Here is a 26990-nt window from a genome sequence, read left to right on the forward strand (position 1 = left end):
TATCTTTTCCTGCCTGTTTGTCATTTGGCAGAGCCAGGGAGCTCCCTATCTTGGGCTAGGAGTTTCTTTACAATGTTCTATTATTTTTTTCTGTCTTCACCTTTTTTTTTCTCATGAAAAATTCTATTCATGACTTACTGAAATGATTGCTCAGCTCACAACCAGGGAATTCCCCTTCTTTTTACCAAGCTTATATCATATCATCAAGTCATAAGATGCCGGGCTATATTTCACAAATGGACAACAGCCCCCCATTCCCAAGAAAGATTACAAGGGTAAGTGATTGTTGTTTTTTTACTTTTTTATTTGTCACCTGCCCAATTATTTTTCCCTTTCAAGGAAGAGTGGTCTTATCATCTGGCATTTTTCAAGTACCCCTAGTCCCCTGGAATTTTAATTACACCCCATCTAAGAATCCAGGCCAAGGCTGTTTTCCTTTATTCTGGAGTGTGTGGAATTGGCTTCCTGCTCTCCTGGGTATAGCTTGAAAAACTTGAAACCAAAATGTACGGTAGATTTGAGCAATTAAGATCTTTCCAGTTGCAGTGGTCACTTTCTCTGAAATAACAATTTGTATTTGTATTGCTGTTAAGTAGGTCTTTGGGAAATAATGACCTAACCTTGGGATTTTTTTCAAATCACATTGCATACAGTTGGCTGAGTGGTTGATTGAAATAAGTTTCAGTGGAAGTTATTCATCCTTGTTCTAAATTCATCCCCTATTTATTTTCTTTCACTCATTGGGAGGATTTTTTTTTAAATTTGTATATATTGCTGATTAATATATAAGAGCCCTGGTGCCGCAATGGTTAGAATGCAGTACTGCAGACTAATTGTTCTGACTGCCAGCAGCCAGCAATTTGGCAGTTTGATTCTCACTGGCTCAAGGTTGACTCAGCCTTCCATCTTTCCTAGGTTGATAAAATAGTGCCCTCACATTGTTGGGAACAGCATGCTAACTCTGCAAACCACTTAGAGAAGGCTGTATGAAGCACTGTGAAACATGCTGCCTGTAATGGAGCCTGATGTAATTCCGGAGTGATAGAGTAAATGTGGATGTACGTAGTAATGATTTGGTGTCTTGACATATTGGGCAAGCATGAAAAAACTAAGTCAAAACTTCAGGAGATTGAAGAGAGAAGAAGAAATCAGTTTCCTTTCCATCATCTTACTCATTTGTCTTGTATTTTTACTAATTATCTCTCTTTGACTGAATTGCATGTTCCTATACCTACAAACATAATCAATCCTTTCTTAATGCCCCCTTTACAATATTGTTACTCTTGTGGTATATACATGTATGGGATCCATCCAGGGGAAAAATAGGTTTTCTTTCCAAAGCAGCTTTCACTGAACAAGTCCAATTTAGTTGCTACAGGTTGTTTTAGAGAAAGTTTCTGCATACCTTTCTCAGCAATTTCATGGTATTAAATTGGGTGATACACAACATGTTACAAAACATATTGTCTCTCTATATTTCCTGACAAATATTAGCTAAACCCATCTAATAGCTGGTCCTTCTCTTTCTGTCCAATGTTCTGTGTTAGCTGAATGGGTCCCAAGATTTCTTCCTTTTGTGATATTCTCTTCCATTTCGTCTCATTATAAATCTTCTCTTTCTTTCCAAATGGGTCAAATAATACATAGTGTTGAAATATTATCAGTTGACCTGGTGCAATAGAGCTGCATTTTGCTTTTCAGTTCCTGGCTAACAATGTAAAGCTACTCTTGGGTGATCCTCTAGTCAGGCATGCCTTCTATCAGCTTAGGTTTTTATGGCTCCTGAGTGTATTGGAGAAGGCAGATAATGTTATGATTGCTCATGAGGTGGTACAGGTGGTCCTCGACTTGCAGCTGGTCGCTTAACAACCCTTTGAAGTTACAATAGGCCTCCCTGGAGATACTTACATTGAAAGTTCCAGTTCCAAAGCTCCAATGGCTACCTGTCCATGGTCTTGTGGTCACATTTGGGGCACTCAGCAATCGGCCCACAATTCTAGCTATTCACACTGTCTCACACTCAAGAGTACATTTTATGATGGTTTTGCCAAAAGGCAGCATTTATTTCTAATTTCACTGGGCAGCAAAGAATATCCTTACTGAACATTTTTGGATGTATCTTATGGGTTTGGGGCTGCTAATCACAAAAATAAGTGTAATATAACCTATCACATACAATTTTATAGAAATCTCCTGTTTTTTCACAATGGCAATATACATTCTTCAGTATCTGTTGGCTATGCTTTACACCTGAAAGAAACATATGAAAACATGGAACTATTGTTGAAGCACATCTAGTACACCAAGTACAACTGGAATATCTGCGGAGGTCTAGAAATAGTGGCTCTGCTCCTTGGAATTCAGCTCTCTATACCAAGTACTTTTGTTCCATATGTGAATGGGACAGCCATGCAAGAGAGTTTCATTAGTTTATTAAAAAGGCCATTTCAAGAGAGTTTGGTTCCAGGACAGAAAAATATGGCATATGAACTACTTGTTGACCCAACAAAGAAATGTTTGTCTCTGCTTCCCATAAAACATGGACTGATGAAAATTTTTGTGAAGGTGATGAACAAAGAAGGTGAAGGTTTTTGTTTGTAAAGACAGATGTTTCCAATAATAATTGATGCCAAGTTTAAGGAAGGCATTTTTGTTGGTCCACAGATCAGATATGTCATCAATGACACACAATTTGAAGATCTGTTGATGGAGCTAGAGAAACTCTCCTGGAAAATATTTGAAAATTGAGAATTGTTTTGGCAAGTACAGAGCACCAAACTACATTCAGATGGTTAGAAAATTTCTTACGACATACAAAACCATGAAGGGCACTGACGATTCATTTTCTGCATTGACATTTGGACTTCTTGCCCAAAAATGTAGATGCAATCAGTGAGGAACATGGTGAAAGTTTTCACCAGGACATTGCCATAATGGAAAAATGATATTGGGACAACTGGAATCTATTAATACTGGCTGATTATTGTTGGACACTGCAGCAAGTTGCATCAGACACTGAGTACAAATGTAGCAAAATACCTTTATCCCACACTTGTGCAGTGTGTTATGTGATTAAGTACATTACAGCCATTAAAAGTCAATTTCATATATCTCTCAAGATTCTTACATGATATAATCATTCTGAAATTATATTTATTTTCAGTTTGAAGGGATCTATCATAATCACCAAACAATTTTTAGGAAGCCAACCTTTGAAAAAAAAATAGTTATTTTTGGCAAAACTGGCTCATAACAAATCACTGGTACATTTAAGGATCACAATAATCATTTTATGTCTCTAGCGTTCACTTAATGACTGCTGTAAAGAAGGTCATAAATTCAGGTTAGTCACATGGGTGGTCTATTTTACAACTATTGCAACTTACAACCATGATGGGCACAGTCCTTTATGGTCATAAGTTGAGGATTATCTGTAACATCTAGTTTAGTTTATTCAGTATATTTTGATGAGTTCGGTTGATCCCACAAATACTAGAAATTTTACTAGATTTTTTTTTTAATTATTTATTTCTCATTTTGGGGTCCAATTCAGAGTAGTGACTTTTACTTTTCAAGCTTCATTCTGAGGATTTGGTCCATGTCTTCTGGCTAATTGAAGTGTAATGGTGGGAATGAAAGATAAAGAACTCTACTCATGCAGGCCCCATTGTCCAAGGTCATCTTCCTGCCTTGTCACTATTACCTTTCCAGCACAAAGTGAAAATGGTTTCCAGCAAACTTTTAAGGATAACGCAAGAGCACATGCTATCTATTGTACAATTATGCAGTTGATATCCCTTAGGTTTTTTTTTCTCTTGGATGCTGAGATTTGTATTGAAGCACTGATGCTTTTTTAATGTTTCACCTTCATAGTGTATGTTTATGATTAGATTTTTTCCCCAATATGATTTGTGATTGAAAATCAGAATTAAGATGGCAGGTGATAGGTGGAAAATCCATTTGGTTAAAATAACTAAAGTTAAATGTTAAATCACTTGTAAAGTGGTTGCTTATTCTACCTGAGACACTTGACCAATATCACGTTTAAATATACAATGCAATCTATTGCCATGATATTTAAGGTTTAGTCAGCATCTGTCCATTTTCTCTAGGTCCCAGATTCAATGTTTAGCATTAGCTACAATGGAAAAGTTCTATTTACAGACTGGCTAGAGGCATGCCTAATTCCCATTGTGGATTAATCTCCATCTGTAAATAAACTTGGATTCCTCCTTCTGACATATTTTGTACTATCTAATTGCGATCCCGTCATCTTCAGTTACGCTGAATGGTCTAAAATTTTCCTCATTCTAGTTTTCTGAGAGTGGAACCTGCAGAGGTATCCCTCCTGCAGATTTACTTTGCCTTGTGTAAAATATAAGACCGACGTATCAACAACAGTTTCTTCTAGTTGATTTCTATGGGTTTTGCCATTACAAAGAAGGATCCAGTGACTTTCCAGATATTGCTGAACATTGATGGATTACAAACAAGCCCAGCTAGTGTACTGAATGCAGCAGCATATGAGTTTCCAGAGAACCAAGGGTTTCTTATTCCTGGTCTGATCAGAGAAAAGGGTATATTTTGTAAATTATTATCCATGTTTTCTATAATCAAAGTATAGAATCAAAGTATATTGGGAAATCAATTCCATCCTTCCCTGCTGGTTCTCATTTTTTAATTATTATCAATAATAAGCAACCTAGGAAAAACATGCTTGGTGCCATTTCAGGTTAAACGTAATGGCTTGAACAGGCCTTCCTCAGATAACATCTTCTGTCTTTCCCATCTCCATCTGGTTGAAATTCTGGAAACCATAATGCCATCTTATGTAAAAGGTATCAGCCTTGAGGAAGCTTATTCAGGATAAGCATCTAATAATGACAGTAAACTCTTGAGAAATCATATACCAGTATTTGATTTGACTTTTCTTATTTGTCTCTCCTAGCACCTGACCTTTCCACTTCTTGCTGTTACACTCCTGTCATCATTTGGATCCTCCATGCTGTATGGCTTCAATCTGGCTGTGGTAAACTCTCCAGCGGTGGTAAGGCAAAATAGAAGGTGGAAAGTGAAATTATTCTTCTCCTAAACAAGCAGAACAATGCAGTGGTGCAACGGATTGCCCTGTTGTTCTTAAACTATAATTCGCAACATTTCTCACCATTGCGTTTGTGGACTGGTTTACGAAGCTACAATTCAGAAACAATCAGGATTTCCCATCACTGATCTGACAGAAAGCCCTTTCCATTTCCTGACCTTAACAAGATAGCTAGCTCTCTTCTTTTTTCCAGTGTTCTTCAGTGTTTTGATTGATATTATCCCCTCCAGGCATCACTGGCCTTCAGCTGACCCAGGCCTTGTGAAAATTGACCATGGTAAATGTGGCAATCTTCTCTTTATCAGTCTTCCTTTCCCTCCTTTTGCAGCACATCAAAGCTTTCTACAATGCAACATGGTATCAACGCTATGGGCAGGGCCTGGCTCAAGGACCTCTCACTCTCATGTACTCCCTGACTGTCTCCATTTTTGCCCTGGGAGGCTTTGTGGGGTCATTTCCTGTGGGAATTCTGGTCACCCAATATGGGAGGTAAGAGCTGTGTCAGCAAGAGTTACCATGTGGTAAGATGGGGGACCAATGAATTTAATAATAAATAAATAATAAGGTAGTGATTCTCAATTATACATAGAGAGCGTGCAAACTAGCAGCAATACTTGATATACCGTGAAATCACTGCCACACCTAGGACATTTTTTTTGTAATCTCCAGTGTGTTAGGTTAAAATTTTCATTCTGCATGGATAATATCCCCAATATTCTGTCTGTGAGTGATGTTTGCTGTAGAACAACACATAAGAAAATTACCAGGATAAGAAAACTTGCTTATAGTATATTAAAGTATTTAAATATATTTTCTGTTTATTAACTTTCAAGATAAATGAGCACTTTTTATTGTCCTTGGGTTGTCTTAGAACTTCATTTTGTTAAAGGAGGAATTTAAATAATGAAAATAATTAAATAGATAATTGAGTTAATCAGCTTGACATACTGAGAAAAGCCTGACCTGTTCCTTTTTGTCCACCTTTCAGTCATGCCCTGCATTTAATTTAAAGTCTCTCTGAATCATTTATGCTGTCATAAGAACAATATCTGTATTTATGCTCTAGCAAGCTCTCCTTTTTTTGCTCTAAGTTTTTGTTATCAAAATCATCAAACTAGATACAGCAGTGTACAATGAATTGTTTGGCTGGGCAGTTTATTTCTTATTCCATCTGATAAATAGTCCTCATGGGTATTAAGAAAGGGGAATGCCAATCTATTTTAGGATAAAGAAGAAAATGGGGTTGTGGTAAGACAATTTTGGGAAGGTAGAAGAAAATAAAAATATGAGAACAATTGAATATTTTGTCTTTTCGTTACCAGGAATGGCACTTTGATCCGTAGCAACTTCCTTGTTCTGTTGGCTGGCATGTTAATGGGATTCAGCCGCTACTTGGGATCCCCTGAAATGGTCATTTTGGGACGCTTCATCATAGGGATTCATTCTGGTAAGATCTTGCTGCATTAATAAAAGAGAATATTTGTAACTCGGGGTTGAAATGAGGGGACGTTGGTGGTCTTTGAGCTTGGTTGTTTTCTTGCAGATGTTTCATTACCCAACTTAGGTAACATCATCAGTGTGCTAGTCATGATGATGTTACCTAGTTTGGGTAATGAGACATCTGCAAGAAAACAACCAAGCTCAGAGACTACCAAGGGCCTCTCTTTCTGTATCAATATGCTTTCTCCCTTATGTTTCCATAAAGTAAGTCAAATACATGAATTAGTTTTTGCAGTTTTTATAGAAGCATTGATCTTTTAATCCCATTGTGGTTTTGGAATGTTTTTATTGAAGCTACAAACTGTTGCAGAATTTGGAGAGATGTATGCAGCCTATCTCTGGTCTCCCACACTTTTTGCGTTGCAACAGATTTCTCTGTGGTTACAATGTATAGGACCATCATTATACAAATGAAAAGTTAGTTAAGAAAGTAAACAAAATGATCGTTCTGAGTGAAAGCGGTCCGAAAAGGTATAAAGACAATTGCTATAGGCATAATAATAAATGATTGTCAAATCAATGGGCATGTATGCAACAAATGTGCAGGTCTCAGAATTAGATGGAAAATAATCCCTTTTCCCACTCTCACCCCACATGCAAGTTTTGGGGCTCTGAACCTTCTGGCAACCAGAAAATAGGCAACCACTACAAAATAGCATTTACACTAGCCTTTTCCATCTTAGTGTCTTCCAGGTATATTGGATTACAGCAGAGGTGTCAAACTCAAGGCCCGGGGCGTGCTTAGATCTGGCCTGGAGGCCACTTTGGAAATAGTGAAGAACCAGACCATGGTGCCTCTGACAGGGAAAATGGCGCAGCCCTCCTGAGCTCCATTTTTGCTAGCAGAGGTTGCAGCAGGCCGTCACAGCCAAAAACTGAGTTTGGGAGCCAGTTCTCACTGGCAGAGCCACCATCGGCACTCACAATATGAGTGACGTTGAGCTGGCCACGCCCACCCCATCCATGCCCACCCTGGCCCCTCAAGGTCAAACACAACCCAGATGCAGCCCTCAATGAAATCGAGTTTGACACCCCTGGACTAGAGGTTACAAAATTCCCAGGTAATATGAGACACTGACTAGAAATTATGAGCACTGTAGCCCAATTTGAAGGATAGCAGATTGAAGAAGGTTGAGCTAGCTATTTCATTTGCAAATAAAGTTCCCCGTTGAGCTTGTCTTGAAATGAAAAGAAAAATGTCACCTTCTTAATTCAGGAATTGAATCCTTGCCTAGCATGTTCCTAAGTAATTGACTACAGATTCATTTCAAAAGCAGTCTGAATTAGGCTGTTTTCCTAAGAAATGTCATGCCATAATGAACTAATTATAATGGTATCACATTTTTATCTTTTTACTGTAAAGGTGACTTTTTAATTATTTATTTCGTTTATTCAGTTGTCAGCTTGAATGTCGCCTCAATCACAAGAAACTCTAGGTGGCTTACAGAATGGGATTAAATTATCAAATACTGTATGATATCAGCTAAATATAAAAATGTTGGAAATACATCATCTTTCTTCTTTTTCTATCCCTCTGTCAGGCATCTGCCTCAGTGTGGTGCCCATGTACTTGGGAGAAATTGCCCCAAAGAACCATCGGGGATTCCTGGGCCTGGTTCCAAGCATCTTTATTTGTCTGGGGGTCTTTTCTGCCCAAGTCCTGGGCCTTCCAGAGCTTCTGGGGGAGGTAAATGCTATACTTTCACTTTCTGGATGAAATGAGGTAAGACAGAGGAACCAATGAAATCCAGTCCCTCCGCTGTTTGGGAAGTCAGCTGAAGAAATGGCAAGAGCACCGTTTTCTATCCCAGAGTTGTTCTCCCACTGGTTTAGATAAGGTAAATGGATTCGGCTTCCTTGAAGCCCAAATCTGTTTTTCCATGCTGCCTGCTTCTCCAAGCATACAGAGCTTCTGCAAGTAGTTCACAAAGCCCTTTGTTTCCAATGTTTCTGCTCATCAGGTTGTTTATTTCTCGTGTAACACATGTGTGCCTGTGAGTTAAACGCCATCTTTCACTTTGGCCTTCAGTAGTTTGCTTGAGACCATTATTTTTCACATACCAGAAATAATATATATTGTTCTATCCACTCTAATTTCTACATACGCACCCACCTTTCCAGTAATCCAGTCATACTATCCTGTTCATGATAAACCTGAACGAAGATGAAGGGCAGCAGCTATAGAAAGAAAGCTGATCATAGGCAAAGCTGTTGAGCACCTGTCTGCATCACATGTTATTTTTGCTTGGGGAAGTGCTAATAAATAAACTTATGTTGGGAACTTTCTTTCTAGGATGCCTATTGGCCTCTTTTCCTTTCTGTAGTGGTGGTTCCTGCTTTTCTGCAGCTCTTGCTACTGAGTTGGTTTCCTGAAAGCCCTCGTTACTTGCTTATTGAGAAAAATAATGTCCATGGAGCTGCTGAAGGTAAGCTGAACGCATACTGCTATTTGTTCCCCATACTGTAACCAATGTTAAGTAGGGACAGAGATTTCTTAGGAAGAATGGAAAAATCAGGTTTTTCTAAGAGCAATTGATGACTTAGACAGGAGTGATAGAAAATGCCTGAGATGAAATATTAGATTCTGATGATCTACTGGCGGTTTGACAATGGTTAAGGATAATTATGACTGATTTTTCTGTCTGGATAGAACTATTTATGGTTTTATTATATTACGGTTACTGTATTGGTGTTATTTATTTATTAAGATATAAGGTATAAAACAACAAAAAGAAAGAAAGAAAGAAAGAAAGAAAGAAAGAAAGAAAGAAAGAAAGAAAGAAAGAAAGAAAGAAAATGAAATACAATAACTTCCAGCTTTCTTTTTGATAATTAAAATGTCACCTCCCTTTTCAGTATTACTACATGTTCCTTCAGGTTTTTTATTTTTAATCTTAAAGCTTATAAATCATCGTATTATTTTTCTTTCAACAAAAAGTTCATATAAGTTTCCAGGTTGTCAGAAAAGTTTTTGTTCTTTTTCTCTGACTAATATTTATATTATTTCCATGAGCCATGTTGAGTTGTGAATACTGAAGTGACATAGAAGCCTTTTAAAAAGATTTTTTTAAAAATCTTCCTCAAGCTGGCATTCATATCATTCTATTATAACAGCTATCCAGTGAAGTTGCCTTAGCCCAAAAGTGGCTCAGGGCAATCTAACTGACTTCTTTGTCTGAGTTAGTACTGAATGCCTATTCCTGGTCCCAAATTTAACTGACATATTAGGGATTCCAGCCAATAATATGTAGTATAATTTGGCTTCATTTTCCCATTTTGACTCTCATGTAATTAAGGTTTCCTTTGCATCTCTTTAATACATCACCCAGTACTTGAAAATGCAGTATAATTAATCTAATGCCTAACAATATTTCAAATGGCAATGTATTTTTATCTACTATATTTCCTTTACTAAAGTCAAGTGCAGCGTCATTAAAAGTCTGGTCATTCTAATCCATTTTGGTAATTCCAAAAAAGACTGCTTGATTTGGCCTCATTGATAATAATTATTTGCTGAAATAAATTTTTATGTGATGTAAGTATAAAATTAATATAAATTATATTTATATTGAATTGCTATAAATGTCACACACACACGCATACACACACACACACATTTTTTTTTTAGTAATGATGTAAATTAAATCGTATGTTGTTCTCATCTTACAGCATTAAGCTTGTTCCTTGGTCAACATAATGTGCAGGATACCATTGCGGAGATAGAGGAAGAAAAGCGTTCACTTGCCTCAGTGAAAGCTGTGTCTGTATGGCAACTGCTCTCAGATCATTCTGTGCGGTTTCAAGTACTGTCTGTAGTAGTGATCAACATGGGTATGCAGCTCTCTGGAATTGATGCGGTAAGAACAAACGTGCTAGGTCATAATCTTTGGGATTAGAGTGCAATCACAATACTGTGGTGCTGCTAATCCTCTTTTTCCTTCTGTAACTTCAGGATCAAGTGGAGTGTGACCTGTCCCTCCTCTCTCCCTCTTTAAACGTTTTTCTCAGGTCCCTGTCTATTTTTACCGACTTCGTTGTGAGGACAGAAAAGCATAGAGCACTGACCACCAGAGAGATAGTTGAGAAGAGTTTGCTCAGCTCAAAGTCATTCATCCATTTAACATTGCCTGTTTCAAATAATTAGGAGTAATCATTCTCACAATAACTTTGTGCGCTAGAACAATTTTCTATTTCCGAAACTTCAGTACAAAACAAAAATAGAGTGATGTTCCTGCACAAACTTTTAGTAAGTGCAGATAGGTCTCTTCTTCTGAAATTCAAATCATGGGGATTTGATACCCATGTAGCTTTTTAAGCAACCTTGTGGGAATAAGTTGGGATATTTTGAGAATGTTTTCCAATCTCCCAATTCTAATTAGCTTCCAAGCCTAGGCATTTAAGGTTGGCCAGTGTCCCAAACTGTTTTAATTAAGCCCCATTGATTTGTATTCAAAGATTGAAAATGCTATTTATGATGTATAAGAAAATAAGAGGCCAACAGAATCAGACTAAGAGATCATGTAGTTCAGCTCTATTTCCCACTATAGTAAGACTACCAAGTCCAGGTTGCATATATAACTATTTCCGGCCATCTAGTGGTCATCTGGAATTTTGTAATTCAGATATGTCCTGGAGTTTCATGTTGCATTCAGTGAGGAGATACTTTTCTTGTGAAGCTTCCCCATTTAGTTTCAGTAAATCTCCCTGAATTCTAATAATTGTATTTGTGAAAAGGAGATATATTGCTTTTTCCCTGTTCATATTTTCACAATGTGCTTACATCTTATTGTGCACTCCATAGCCCATCTTGGCTCTCAGTTAACAGATCCCAATATTGTAACAGTTCTTTGTAAGGGAAATATTCTAGTCTTTTAATTGTTACACCATTTCAACTCCTTTACCACTTATTATCAGTATTTTATTAGGGAATGTAATCAGATATAAGTATTATATTGGGGAAGAAAACCATTGCTCAGTAACACAACATACGCTTTGCGCGCAAAAATCTCATGCTCACTTCCCAGGCTGTGCAAATTTGTATGATTCCTGCCTGAAAATCTGAAATGCTTGTGGAAGGCCGTATTAACAAAACTGAATAGATGTGTTGTTAAAACTGGCTGGACTTATACAATAGTTTCCTATTTCTGTTGAGCTGTTCCCAGGATGAACTTCCCAAGAGTTATGAAAACTAAATACAAATCAAACCAACACATATTTATGTCTTTGTTTCTTCATTGACAGATCTGGTTTTACACAAATGCTATATTTGAGAATGCTGGCATTCCTGATCCTGATATCCCTTACACTACCGTGGGCACTGGTGCTATTGAGGTTGTTGCTGGCTTAATAGGCGTAAGTGTGGGCAGTAAGGGGTAGAATGTCTCTCCCTAAAAATAATGATGTTTAAGGTGATTTTCGGATTAATCCAGCCTTTATACCTGTTGTCTTCCATATTTGTTTGGATTACAATTCCCAGAGCTTTTAGCCAACTTGGGAAAGCTGGACAACTAGGGAAATAAACTTGGCTGAACAAAATAATATTAAGCTATGGGATTCTAGAAATACGTGAGCTGGAATATTTGAGAAACTTGGATGAGAACTCTAGTAATCCCAATATAAAAGCATCCCTGTTGTGGGAATTTGGTTTGTTTATTTTGCTAGAGCAGAGGTATCAATTACTGAAAATCCAAGCCCCAATATTATTATAATAGGGGAGTCTAATGTAACAGCTGCTAGTCCTTTGATTCCAGATTTCAGCCAAGCTGAGACAACTTTTCCGCTGGGCCAGGAGGGCTGCCTGTGTTTGACCCACACCTCTCTCCCTCTTACACAGACCCATAGCTCTTCCATCCTCTGACTGTCTTTGCTGCCCATCAGCAATGCCTGCTTCTGGCAGGCTCATCACTCCATCAGCCTGATTGCTCCTGAGTGCCAACAAAAATGGCCCCCAATGGAGGCACTGAGGTTGGTTATAAAATTACAGGCATTTTTTCTGCTGTCAGCAGCCTCTCTGCTTTGGCTTCCTTCTGGCAGCTTCTTTTCTCCCAACTTGGCAATATAGACTCAGCATCCCAGGATATCTCCTTTACTCTAGCATCCCTTCCCAATTGTGGGATAGTGCCAGAGGCCATTTCTAATTGTCTAGACTTTCGTTTCTTCCAGGGATATATCTACAAATCCCTACCTCTCTGTCCCTTTCCATCAATTCTAATCAAATAGGCTCTCTCCTTTTCAGCTTCATAGATCATACTTGGAAGAACTGTTTAGGCCATCAAGTCTAACACCTCCACACCACACCACCACCTCCAATCTCACTGCAGGATTCCAAATTAAAGCAACCCAGGTAGAAGAATGTCAAGACTCTGCTTGAGGCAATAGAAGGAGATCAGGATTATGCCTTTTAAAAATGTGTCGGTTGGGAAAGATGGCTACCAGACTCTTTCTGATTTTTTGCCTCCACAGCTTTGGACAACTCACTTCATTGTTCCTACTGTTGGAACATTTTCTAATATTCACTTGGAATTTACTGCCTCGTAAGTTAAATCTGTCATTCCAAATCTTGCACTCTGGAATGGTTGAGAGCAACTCTTCCATATGACATGTTTTAGGTATTTAAAGAATGGTTTCATATGTCTCTTTAGCTGTCAGACTCCCACCCCTAAGGCAGGCACAAACTAGGCACAAGGTTTGTACAACTACAGTTAGGAATTAAATATTTATTGTCATACTAGAAGACATATAATAGACACCCAAAGGTGTTTTTTTCAAGGGGCAACTGGACTTTGTTTTTCCTCGAAGATATTTTACTTTTCATCCAAGAAGCTTCTTCAGTTAGTCAGAAGCACTTGGTGCCTAATCCTATAGGCATCTTCACTGCCTTTCTCTGAACCTGTTCCAGTATGCTTCTATATTAACAATCTGTACTGTATAGCGTAGTGCCTAGAACAGTGGTGGGATTCAAAAAAAGGTACTACTGGTTCTGTGGGCGTGGCTTGGTGGGTGTGGTGTGGTGGGTGTGGGTGTGGCAGGGGAAGGATACTGCAAAATCCCCATTCCCTCCCCACCCCCACTAACCTGCTTTCCAGCTCCGTTCTCCTGCACAGGGCAACAAAAGAAGACCCAGCCAATCAGCTGGGACTCGGGAGGCAGAGAACAGATGGGGGCGGGGCCAGTCAGAGGCAATACTTGCCGGTTCTCTGAACTACTCAAAATTTCTGCTACTGGTTCTCCAGAACTGGTCAGAACCTGCTGAATACCACCTCTGGCCCAGAAATAAACACAGTAATCAAGATATATACCAAGATTGCTTTCACAAGTATTGTTGCCAAGCCAAGTATATGTCATTCTATTCTTGGGTATTTGATTTATGTGAGGAACTTTATAATGGACTCTGATCGATTTTATCATGTTGATTTCAAGTCACGTTTCTAACTTATTAATGTCTTTTGATTTTTACTCCTACATTCTTCTGTGTCTCTTTATCTACAGATTTAGTAAATATTCCCTGCATCACTTCAATTAAAATGTTACTACTGGTAGTCCTTGAGTTACGACCCCAATTGAGCCAAAATTTGTGTCGCTAAGTGAGACAGTTGGTTAAGTGAGTTTTGCCTACAATTCTGAAGTGAATCACCACAGTTATTAAACTAGTAACATGGTTTTTAAGTCAATCTGGCTTCCCCATTGATTTTGCGTGTCAGAAGGTCACAAAAGGTAATCACTTGAACCCAGGACCATCATAAATATGAACCAGTTACCAAGCATCCATATTTGGATCGTGTGACCATAGGAATGCTGCAATGGTCATAAGTGTGAAAAATGGTCACAAGTTACATTGTAACTTTGAACAGTCACTAAATTAATGGTTGTATATCAAGGACTATCTATACAAACAAAACATTTTTAAGAGTAGAATATCCATGACTGATTCTTGTAGGCACTCTCATTCAATACATTCCTCAAGTTTGATGTTCAGTCATATTTTCAAACAATTAAATTATGTCTCCACTTATGTGTCATGACATCCAGCTCATATTTTATTAACTAGCTAATCAACATATAGAAAGTATTTTATTATATGCTTTACTGAAATAAAGCTATCTTAGAATAATATAAATTCCCACATTCTATTAAGAAAACTGTCTGATCAAAATAATGAGATACAACTAATCATTCACACTAACTTCTGGTAAATAATACATTGTTTCCAAGGTGCTTACAGATTAATCAGTTTATGATCTACGGACTTCCCATATATTGAACTCAGACTGCCTGATCTGTAGTTTGCAAGATCTTTTAAAGATAGGATTTGCTCTCCTGCTGTCACATAACATTTCACCATTCCTCCTGAATAATACATAAATACTTGGCCAGAACATCATCTAGTTCCTTCAGTATCCTAGATGTAATTTATGTGCTACTGGAAAATTAAACTCACACATAATGTTTACCATTTATTTGTGTAATTTATTTCCGATATACAATAAATCCAAGTGGATTCTACATAAAGCCAAATAATATTCTAGATGATAAAGACCTTCATAATCAAAAACAGTCTTGGTAATATACAGTAAATTAATCAACACATTTTAAAAGCAAAACAATAACAACATTAAACATCATATATAAGAAAACATATCCTTCTTCTTCTTCTTTTTCTTCAGCGTTTGTCTCGCGCTCGGGCGAGGTCCGCTAATGTCCTTGAGTACTGCTTCCACACCTCTCTGTCTGCCACGTGTGTCGGGTCTGCCTTCGCGATCTCTAGATCGGCCTTGATCGTGTCCATCCAGCGTTGTTTAGGTCTACCACGCGGTCTCGCTCCTCCGACAGTCACCTTCATTACAGATTTGATGATGGATTCTTCCTTGGCGCGGCTCACGTGGCCGAACCATCGTAGCCGGACTGCCTCATGACCGTGGGGATGGGCACGACGTTGAACCGTCTACGCACTTCTTCGTTCCTGACGCGATCGAGTAGGGTGAGGCCTACCGACCATCGGAGCATTCGCATCTCCATTATCTGGAGTCTGCTTTCGGCTTCTTTGGTCGTCGGCCAGCACTCTGCGCCGTATATGGCCACGGGGCGCACCACAGAGTTATAGATTTTCGCCTTCAGGCGCATCGGCATCTTCTTGTCACAGAGGACGCCCGTGACGGACTTCCATTTGCCCCACGCTGCATTGATCCTGGCTGCCACCTCAGTTTGTAGTAGGCCTTCTTCCCAAGAGTAGTTCCCAGGTACTTGAAGGTGGAGGCGCGCGGTAGCTCCTGCCCGTTCACGTGGATGGAGCCTGTCATTTCATTATCAGTGGTCAGGTATTCGGACTTCTTTAGGTTCAGCCGGAGCCCGAACTGCTCGAGGCGGTCGTGCCACTGTTGGACTCGGTGCTCGAGTTCAGCCTTGCACAGGTTGGCCAGGAACACATCATCGGCGAGAGCAGCGTCCATGGAGCGGGCGTGTACAGGTCATGTGTAATTGTGTCCATCACCAGAATGAACAGCAGTGGTGAGAGAGCAGAGCCCTGGTGTACGCCGACGGTAATATTAAACTCCTCTGATATCCCAGCTGCCGCTTTTACACGGCTTTTGTGACATCTGTATAGGAGTTGGACCCATTGTACGAGCAGCTCAGGCACGCCGTGATCTCGCAGTGCGTACCAGATGAGATCGTGCGGGACTCGGTCGAAGGCCTTTTCCAAGTCTAGGAAGGCGGTGTGGAGCGGGATTTTCTTCTCTCTGTGAGCCTCCATCAGCATCCGCACACCGAAGATGGCGTCGGTGGTGCCGCAGTTCTTGATGAATCCAGCCTATAAGAAAACATATCCCAAACTAAAATATCCATAGGATCACAAAAGTAGCCTGCCTGACAACCAAGTCTTTGAGGCATCCCAAAAACCATCAAGGTCAGAGCCATGTGGATTAGAGGGGAATGTTTTCTGGCCAAGAGAGGAGCCAGAAAGAGGGTCAGTCTATGACAGGGGTGTCAAATTCATGTCATCGCGCCATCGTCACATGATGTATCACAACTTTTTTCCCCTTCACTAAACTGGGCATGGGCGTGGTCAGTGTGTGACAAATCCAGCCTGTGGGCCGTGAGTTTGACACTCCTGGTCTATGAGGTCCCATCAAATCTGTTTTATTGTTGGGACATGGAACATGGTCAGTGTACCAGCTCTATAAGATGAGCGATTCAATTGGACATGAGTGGTCCTACAGATATCCATCGTGTGTGTTAAGTTCGGAAGGTCGGGCTCATAAAGACGAGAGACTTCGGTTCAGTAACAACAGCTCTTTATTTATCGGCTAAAACCAGCTCAAAAGAATAGCAGCCGCGGCGGCTCTTTTATAGAGCTTGCCGGGGCTTTAGTGGCCAATGACATCGCTTTAAGTCTCCTGCGCTTGGTTTTGACCAATCGCGGCAGACTCTTAGCGAGCCAATCACAGCCGCCCTGGTTGTCCAATCAGGTAGCGGTTAAAGCGGACCAATGGGAACATTGGGTTACAAGTCTGTCAATATGGAACAGTGTGGTATATGAAGAAGTATGGTAACAGCTAGGACTTTGAATTCCACCTAGACGCCAATAGATAGCCATGGCAACTTGGAAAGTAATGGTTTCCCATGGACAAACTAAGATGCACCCATAACGATGCGAACTGATGCATTCTGGGCCAGCTGTAGCCCAGTAGTAGACTGTGGAAAACATTGTATATCCATGCAAGAGATGGCTAGCGTGAGTGACTAAGAAAATATTAGGGAATTTTTCCAAATGATGGCTTCTTAAGGAGAGGCTACACTATTGCTTTCTTCAAGGGAGGTCAGACAGCTGGCTTTACTCAAGGAAACTCACATTGCTTGGAATCATATGTCTGATCAATAAGCGTTCAGTCCTTTCTCTTATCCTGTTTTGAACAATTTCCTGATGGAAAACATTTCTTCTTCTTGGAGAAGACTGACCCAAAATAGGAAGTGAATAATTTTGGTTTTTCTTTGTTACCTGTTAGCATTTTGCCATTTTCATTAAGTAGCTCATTCTTTCCTTTTCCGTTTATTTAGAATGTATCTAAAAAAAATTTTTTTTTTTAAATTAGTATTAGAATCCTCTCCTAACCTTATTTCAATCTGAGATTTTGTTTAGTTAACAATAGTTCTGGATAGCTATCTGTTCCTTTGTGATCTGTCCCTCTTTCTATTTCCTGACTATTTTCACTAGTCACATTTGCGGCTTCTGCTGTCCATTATTTCTCTTAGTGGAATTGTTTGTAGTCTCTCTTGCTTTAGAACTTCTGCCCACCAGAGATCCTTTTTACATTAGTTCTCCTGTCATGGGATCCTACTTATAATTGCTTTGAGTTTATTAAAATATACTTTTTTTGGGAATCCAAGATACACACAGGACTATGCTCAGTTTCCCTTAAAATAAAGAACTCTAGCATTAAATAGTCTAATGTTTCTTTCACTTCTACTTCCTCAATTAAATCTTTCCTTCCCACTTGATTCTGGTGCATTATACTTAAGGGAGTAAGTATATTGGATCCTAGAATATTTCATTCAGAAAATTCAGTGGTCCCATTGTTCTTTTAAAGAATCTTGGTACAATTTTAGAGGCTGACATTCTGGCTGTTTTACATGGCACAAAATAATATTTTTTTTTCAATTTACTCTATAGCAATAATTCTTTGTAGCATTGTTGTGTCTTCCCAGTATGCTTGCCTGGTGTGTACTCTATCAATGTAAATTTAGTTAATGCAGTCAGAAATCCTGTCCTTTCGGTACTAAATATAAAAATGCCAAAAAATTTAATTTCCAAGAAAATTTCCTTTTATTTCTTATGCAATATTCTCTAATAGATAATTCTTTTCCATAAAACTTTCTTTTGGATATATATTTCCCAAATCTATGCATTTCTATATACATTTTTAAATTTGAGAGCACTCTTGCAAAAGCATAGAATGTGAAGAAAAATTGTGCTGGAGTTCAAACTGTGCAAATAACATCAATTAATTTAAAAATGCAAACGATCAGTTTTTTGTAGCATGTACTTGCATGTAGAAACATAAAATCTAACAGCCAGTATCCTTGTTGTGCCCACTTTTCTCCTGCAGTGTTTCACCATTGAGAAGGTGGGACGTCGTTCTCTCCTCATAGTTGGCTTCTGTTTTATGGGCATCTGTTGTGCTGGCATCACCCTGTCCCTGGTGCTTCAGGTAAAAACATATTTCTGCATAGAGGCACACCAAGTAATCTAATTTGAATCTGATTTTCACTTCAGGCTGTGGTTTTAGAGGTGACAGTAGTGACTTTTGTGTGTGTGTGTGAAGGCTCTCAGAGCTGCTTTTTTTCTATCTTAAAATTAAAGCAGAAAAATAAAGTAGCTCTGGTGGATGAATGCAAAACACCCTGAAGATGAAAGTGGGCACAATTAAGGAAATGCAAAAGAATCCTACCATTTCTGAAATCTTAATCAGAATATGAAAAGCTGAGCTGCAAAACTGGAGGACAGAAGAGGAGGATAGAAAAGTTAGATCCAGGACACTAGAATATTGACTATCACTCCAAACAAACAAAAACAATAAAATTAGCATAATTGGGAGTCTACAGATAGGACTTATAGAATGCAGAACTGGAATATAGGCAATTTAGGGATTTGTGATTAAGAGAAAAGTAACTATTTGCATTTTACATTAACAAATCCCAACAATTGGATGTCATTTTTGCAGTCAAGTGTGTCCTGGATGCATTACATCAGCGTGGCTTTTGTGATCGGAATCATTGCAGGATTTTGCATAGGACCAGGTAAGTTTGCGGAGCAGGAGAAGTATCTGAGGAATAAGAAGATACCAAAACTTTTATTCTATATTACTATGCATCAGAAGAATTGCAGTTAGCATCAAACTTAAAAAGAAGAAAAGAATTAATAAAATGCTCAATAAATTGGTATGTTGAAGAGATGGAATGGATAGTGGCAAGTTTTATTTTATGTGCATTGTCCTAAATAGGATTTTGTTACATGCATTTAGAATTGGTTGACATTGGCATACTATAACCTTGATTGTATAGTTTTGGACTACCAGAAGATCAGACGTAGAGGGACAATGTACAAATTTATATGACCAGCCTTGTCATTCATTCATTCATTTTATTTATTATATTTCTAGACCAGAAGAATAAGGCAAAAATATCTTGCCATTCATCCATTCATTTCTTCATTCGTTTGTTCATTTTATTTATTTAATTTATATCACACCTTTGTTCAGGAGCTCAAGGCAATAACGCCTTCCCTTTGAAGTGTCAAGGTGCAAGTTGCCTCTCTGAGTTTTGCTGTTTCTTTATTTTGTGCTGCAGAGGCAATTCCTCTGCCTGCTGCTAACCAAGAGGCAAATGCAGAGCACTCTAAATATGATGGACGAGCTGGGTGCTGGTTTACCCAATTGATGTATTAGTGGAGCTTCTAACAAATCCATAACTCATTGTCGGCCAAGAATTTATTCACTGTAATTACATCTTTAATTAGGATTTTAATGGCTCATTGTTCACAAACAATGATGAATCTGACTTTTAAAATAAAAATATCTCTCTTCCCACTCTGGGTGATCTGTAAGCAATGCTCATTCAGTGTTTTTTCTGAATACTTCATGGGTAGAATTTTTTATTAAGGCTTGGAGGGGGAAAAAACCCACAACCGTTTTAGGAAGCACTACTCTCTGTGCTTCCAAAAAAGCAGCTGTGCTGTTTAAATTGTGGCTGGATAAAAAAGGGTAGTTCTTTTGCACCAGGGCAAAGGATGGTGTCAGGATCACAGGCAACACTTCTCTTAAAGGTACCAGCATTGTATTACATGATTTGAGTGTGGAACTAAGCTGAATCGTAAAACAATTCGGGACACTTCGTGCCCTTTGAAAAGTGCTCTGTAATTTCAGCTATTGAAGGGATGGCTCAAACATGTGAAAACACTGGGGGGGGGGGCACACGGACAACAAAGAGAAAAATAACCATATCACTGTTGCCTTAGCAACTAGGCCGACAATCCTACTGGCTGTGGAGCAATGCTATTATATTACCCTCCCTCCAAAATTCTGTCTTCAGTCCCAGTTTTGTCAGCGGGTGGTTTTGAGTCTGATTCAAGCACATTTCCTCCCAAGAGCCAGGTAAAGTAGGACCCTGACTAATTTACTTGGTACTGAGTGCAGTCTTTCTCTGACAGCTGGCGTCCCATTTCTGATGACAGCTGAACTCTTCAAGCAGTCACATCGGCCATCGGCTTATATTGTGGGTGGGTCCCTCAACTGGCTCTCGAACTTCACTGTCGGCTTTGTGTTTCCCTTCTTGCAGGTAACATAGGTCTGGGAGCTGTGATTGCCTCCCTCGGCAAGGACAATGCTTCACACACTATGTCCCCTTAGTATATTGGCCTGCACTGCTGCAGTTGGGGACTGTCAATAAGTCAACAGGTGGAGCAGAACATTTAGGTGTGGAATCATGCCCCAAACCCCACCAGTAAATAGACCCCCCCCCACAGTTGGAAAATTGCAATATCAACCATCCTTCATCATAGACAATTCTGGCTGGGGCTGTGAGGGGACAGGATATATTATCTGGACCGGAACAGATTGTCTGGATTCTAACCAAGCTGAAAATGCTAGTGGAGCACCAATCAAGTTAGTCCTGAAGCAAAGACTCCATCTTTCAAAATCTGGCATTGCAAATTTCCCTAAGCCTCTTGGGAATCACAAGAGCTCAGTCCTCTTAAGTTACAGAGAAGAGAATTTGTAACAAAACTGAGCTGGTCATGGCAATCATTCCTGGCCACCCAATAAGCAGGACTCCTGTCCCCTTGTGATTCCCAGACAGTAGTAATTATCTCTATAATTGACACCAAGGGAGATGGACTAATTATTTGACTTGATTTAAGAGAACTTCCTAGCTTCTTAAACTGTATTGGTAAAGCAGTAAAGGATCTGATAAAGGGAAATAACTTTAAATATTCAACGTACTAATGGTGTTTCTTCCTATATTGGACCAGTTCACCCTCTCTTAACCTATGTTGTTATTGCCGTACTGATTGGGAATTGTGAGAGCTGAAATGTAAACGTATCTGGAGGCCACCAAATGGGGAAGGCTAGATTAAGTGATGGGCGGTGGGGAATGCCAGTGCCAGTTTTTTTTAATCTGTTCTGACCCAACCTTGTTTCTATCTCAGATGTCAGCTGGTGCTTTCTCCTACCTGGTCTTCTGTGTTATCTGCTTTCTAGTTGCACTGTATGTGTATTTCATGATCCCTGAGACTAAAAATAAGACATTCGTGGAAATCAGCCACTTCTTCACCTCCTCTCGCCCTACCTTCTTCTCTAACTTGCCCGATTCTTTCAAGATGGTCAAGTTAAATGGCTATGGAGCCCTGGAAAACAGCTCCTTGGAATTCTCTGGATCAATATCAAATCTCCCATGAGGCTCTTCAATTCATCTTTATCTCCCTGCAAAGGGGAAGCCATCCTGATGAGCTGTCTTCTGTCCCTGACCAAGGGAAGATGATCTGGCTCCTTGTTTTCTCTCTCCGGTCAATACAAAAAGATCCTGTGGAAAAAGACAGAACAACTTCTCATTCCAACCTAGAGAGAAGTTGCCTCTTATCACCTGCCTCTCATTTTTAGCATGTTCTACTTTCTTTTACTTTCATTTCTTTATAAAATAATTCATAATATTCTCAGGAAACTGCTCGGTGAAAATGTTTCAAATGCAATGGATAGAATGCCTATTTTCTGTAAACCTAACAGCAGACATGGGGAACTTATAACAGGCAGACAGCTGGTCAAGCCAACTAAGAATGCATAGTTACACTTTTCAGATTTCTTTTGTTCAAACATTGGAAAGTAGAAGGCACCTCTTATTCCTATCTAAACCTCCACAAAGTACAAAAGTGTCCCAAGCTGCCAAAACAAGCTGTTAAAGACAAAGCAGAAATCAAAATATTTAAAATAATGACTGTTTTCTAATTGCTGTAAGAGGCAACTTTGATCTCCCTTTTGTTCTGCAGCAACCATGGACTGGTGGACCTTCCTCCTTTTCTCCCTTCCTCCCTCCCTTCCATAAAAAGAAGAGGTGAGGTATCAGATAGCAGTAACTTTTTAGTGCTTCACAATTGTTCAGACCTGACATTCAATGGGACAAGTGAGAACACTCAGAAGTTGATTATGGTTTCAGAGGAGAAGTTAGCAGCTGTGTAGAAGGTGCCATAATTAAGTAAGTGTCCATTTTGCTGCATGGCATTTAAAATTTGCCAAGATCTTCTGAGGCATGACTTTCCTTACTATCGTATTTTGGCCAATGACTAAAGGCAATTGGCCTTAGCATAAAATGGCTTGGCATAAAATAAATCCATGGAATGGAGAAATATAGATTGTTCTGTTTTCAAAAGAAATATAAAATATGAATTTACAATGATTTTAAAAATATTACGGGGTGGGAAAAGAATGGTCATATCCCCACAAACCTAAGATTATACCACTCTTTTAAATTTAAATAATTAATTTGGGAAAAATTCTCAGGGAAATATAGCATTTGCTTATAATGTTAGAATTTGGGATTCTGGTTTTGGGAGGAAATTTAGGCAGTACTTTTTCTTGCCACACTAAAATCATGCAATTTGATTGCATGAAGTGCAATGAAGGCTACCAACCATCTGGACGGTTGAAAGAAAATATGAAATTTATAGAAACCAAAGCTTTCAGATACAACAAGATATATATATCATTTCTAACCATGAGGACATCAAAATTACAAAACACATCTCATGATATCATAAAGCAAGCAAGTCCAACCAGTGGAAGGTTGCATTTATGATGCTGTAACTCCCTACAGATGACTTATTATTGCAATTGCCCTTAAATAAAAAAATATATACAATTAACAGAATTGTGTGCATAATGCAATCTTTATATGAATTATATACATTGAGTTAAGCAACTGAAACATGCATGCAGATATGCCCATTTGCAACCAACATTTCCATTCAATTATTTCTCCATTACTTCTATAATATTGTGACAGTGTAGATATAGATAAAAAGGGATGGAAGATTCAGCTCTTAATATGATCTCATCATATTTGAAATTGAAAGTTTTTCTTAATTTTTCTTTTGGGGAGGGAGCACTCAGAAATAAGATCTGCTACAAAGTTTGTCATTTAGCTTGCAAGGCAAACACTTGATGAATAAAATTTTGCATCTCAAATCAAGATTTTGCAATATAGTGGCTGGTATATCATGCTAAGCCACAAGAAATAATTCAAAACTATGTGGCTAAAATCACACAAAATATTATGCCAAATCCAAACAAATCATATTAGTATGAATCCAACCAGAGAGGCTTACAAGGTTTCTCTGTCACTGAAACTGTCTCGTCAAGCTATTTGAGAAAAGTGTCAGATTGAGGTATCAGTTGGTGCTTTAGTAATAAATTGAAGCACTATGCCTGCAGAACTAGGAACCTGAAGATGAGTATAATAGTCCATTTGCTGTGGCAAAGAAAAAATTTCGAAGACCCAGTAACTATACAGGTGAAACTCAAAAAATTAGAATATCATGCAAAAGTTCATTTATTTCAATAATGCAACTTAAAAGGTGAAACTAATATATGAGATAGACTCATTACATGCAAAGCAAGATAGTTCAAGCCATGATTTATCACAATTGTGATGATGATGGCTTGCAGCTCATGAAAACCCCAAATCCACAATCTCAGAAAATTAGAATATTACATGCAATCAATAAAACAAGGATTGTACAAAGAACAATATCAGACCTCTGAAAAGTATAAGCAGGCATATGTACTCAGTACTTGGTTTGGGCCCCTTTTGCAGCAATTACTGCCTCAATGCGGCGTGGCATGGAAGCTATCAGCCTCTGGCACTGCTGAGGTATTATGGAAGACCAGGATGCTTCAATAGCGGCCTTCAGCTCTTCTGCATTGTTCAGTCTCATGTCTCTCATCATTCTCTTGGCAATGCCCCATACATTCTCTGGGGTTCGGGTCAGGTGAGTTTGCTGGCCAATCAAGCACAGTAATCCCACCATCATTGAACCAGGTTTTGGAGCTTTTGGCAGTGTGGGCAGGTGCCAAGTCCTGCTGGAAAATGAAGTCAGCATCCCCATAAAGCTCGTCTGCAGAAGGAAGCATGAAGTGCTCCAAAATCTCCTGGTAGACGGCTGCATTGACCCTGGACTTAATGAAGCACAGTGGACCAACACCAGCAGATGACATGGCTCCCCAAATCAATACAGACTGTGGAAACTTCACACTGGACTTCAAGCATCTTGCAGTGTGTGCCTCTCCATTCTTCCTCCAGACTCTGGGTCCTTGGTTTCCAAATGAGATGCAAAAGTTGCTCTCATCAGAAAAGAAGACTTTGGACCACTGAGCAACAGACCAGTTCTGTTTTTCTTTAGCCCAGGTAAGACGCTTCTGGTGTTGCTTGTTGTTCAGGAACGGATTGACAAGAGGAATACGACATTTGAAGCCCATGTCCAGGATCCGTCTGTGTGTGGTGGCTCTTGATGCACTGGCTCCAGCCTCAGTCCACTCCTTGTGAAAGTCCCCAACACTTTTGAATGGCATTTCCTGACAATCCTCTCCAGGCTGCTGTCATCCCTGCTGCTTGTGCACCTTTTTCTTCCACACTTTTCCCTTCCACATAATTTTGTATTAATGTGCTTTGAAAGAGCACTTTGGGAACATCCAACTTCTTTTGCAATTACCTTTTGAGGCTTTCCCTCCTTATGGAGGGTGTCAATGATGTTTTTCTGCACAACTGTCAGGTCAGCAGTCTTTCCCATGATTGTGCTTCCTACTGAACCAGACTGAGAGACCATTTAAAGGCTCAGGAACCCTTTGCAAGTGTTATGGCTTAATTAGCTGATTAGAGTGGGACACTTTGAGCCTAGAATATTGAACCTTTTCACAATATTCAAATTTTCTGAGATGGTGGATTTGGGGTTTTCATGAGCTATAAGCCATAATCATCTCAATTATGACACATCACGGCTTGAACTATCTTGCTTTGCATTTAATGAGTCTATCTCATATATTAGGTTCACCTTTTAAGTTGCATTACTGAAATAAATGAACTTTTGCACGATACTCTAATTTTTCGAGTTTCACCTGTATTTTTATAAGGAGTATATATGGAGCTTACCAACCAATTCAGTCATTATTTGAAGTTGCAATGGCATTAAAGAAGTGATACTTATGACCAGTCCTCAAAGTTCTGGCCTTCGCAGTGCCCCCATAGTTATGTGATCACCACTTGTGACCTTCCCTGCCAGTTTCCACAAGCAAACTCAATGGGGAAGCTGGAAGAAAGATCCTAACTCACTCTGGTAAGTACCCCCGCCCAGCCTTTCTGTGCTCATGCTCTGCCATGCCGTACACTCTTAGCCTTCCAATGTTCATACCTTACCTCACTATACACTCCCAGCCTTCCTGCATTCATGCCCTGCCAAGCCATGGCCTTTCTGCACTCATGAGCAGCCTGCACCAGGCTTTCTGAGCCTTTTCCCACACTTTGTAGCATTCCCGCTCTTCTTACCTGGAATCCTCACCACTACCTGCTTAATGATCCATGCATTCTGTGGCTATAGGATGGGATTGCTGTTGTTAAGCGATGTGCCACATGATATCGCACTGATATCACTAAGCAGTAGCAATCCCGGTCCCAATTGCCATCAGAACCCGAGGACTACTTGGATGTCTAAATGTTGGGGGTTGTGTTGTTTAGGATCATTGGGTTGGAGGAGATCTTGGAGACTTTCTGTCTAATCCCATGCCCAGCGAAGGAATCCTAATGCCAACATGGACAAATGGTTACCAAACTTTTTTTTGAAAACTTCCAGTGATGGAGCATCCACAATTACTCTCTTTCCAATTCCTCCGCATCTTTTCCTGTCCTGTGGCAATTAGAACTTGACACTGCATCCCAGGTTCTGACTAACCAATGCAATGCAGGTTTTGTCACTCTACCTGTGGTAATGCAGCCCAAGACTGCATGGACTTTTTTGGCAATTACAACACACTGCTACCTCATGTTTAACCTGTAATTCGTCTTGTACAAATGCATCTGTTTTTTTCTGCATAAATGTGGGATCTTACTTTCTTGTCATTAAACAGTGTTTTGTTGGATATGACTCAATATTCAAGTCTGTCAAGATCACTTTGAACCTTAACCTTGTCTTCTGAAGTGTTAGCAATCCCTCCCACCCCCAGCCTTGTTTCATAAATTTTAGGAGCATCATTATTACTTATCTAAATCTTCATGTTCTGAGATGTTGGGAAATATTGGGCCTTGATGTACCCCATTATTAAGGGCCATGTGTTGGCTATAGTTATCCAGCCAATTGCAA

General features: G+C 39.4%; 1 protein-coding gene across 2 annotated transcripts; it reads left to right on the top strand.

Moving 5' to 3' along the window:
• Positions 1-23504, top strand: LOC113436919 (solute carrier family 2, facilitated glucose transporter member 5-like). 2 transcript variants are annotated; one of them, XM_026701658.2, is made up of 12 exons: positions 1-275; positions 4949-5047; positions 5430-5590; positions 6424-6548; positions 8143-8288; positions 8895-9027; positions 10271-10458; positions 11843-11953; positions 18703-18804; positions 19318-19393; positions 20802-20929; positions 21798-23504. In XM_026701658.2, exons 1-12 carry the CDS (start codon positions 216-218, stop codon positions 22044-22046), a joined length of 1578 nt encoding a protein of 525 aa, XP_026557443.2. In that variant the 5' UTR covers positions 1-215; the 3' UTR covers positions 22047-23504. The 2 variants fall into 2 exon arrangements, with proteins under 2 accessions (XP_026557443.2, XP_087788993.1); XM_087932867.1 differs by having other exon boundaries at positions 20802-20870.
• Positions 23505-26990: the final 3486 nt, after the last annotated feature.

Source organism: Pseudonaja textilis, chromosome 4, assembly GCF_049901715.1.
Source record: "Pseudonaja textilis isolate UNSWEBS1 chromosome 4, rPseTex1.2, whole genome shotgun sequence".
Classification (NCBI taxonomy): Eukaryota; Metazoa; Chordata; class Lepidosauria; order Squamata; family Elapidae; genus Pseudonaja; species Pseudonaja textilis.

Excerpts from the sequence above, each read along its gene's own strand:
- LOC113436919 (XM_026701658.2), top strand. The coding sequence starts at position 216 with ATGCCGGGCTATATTTCACAAATGGACAACAGCCCCCCATTCCCAAGA. Across the intron at positions 276-4,948 it reads TCCCAAGAAAGATTACAAGG|CACCTGACCTTTCCACTTCT; the intron begins GTAAGTGATTGT and ends TGTCTCTCCTAG. Across the intron at positions 5,591-6,423 it reads CTGGTCACCCAATATGGGAG|GAATGGCACTTTGATCCGTA; the intron begins GTAAGAGCTGTG and ends TTTCGTTACCAG.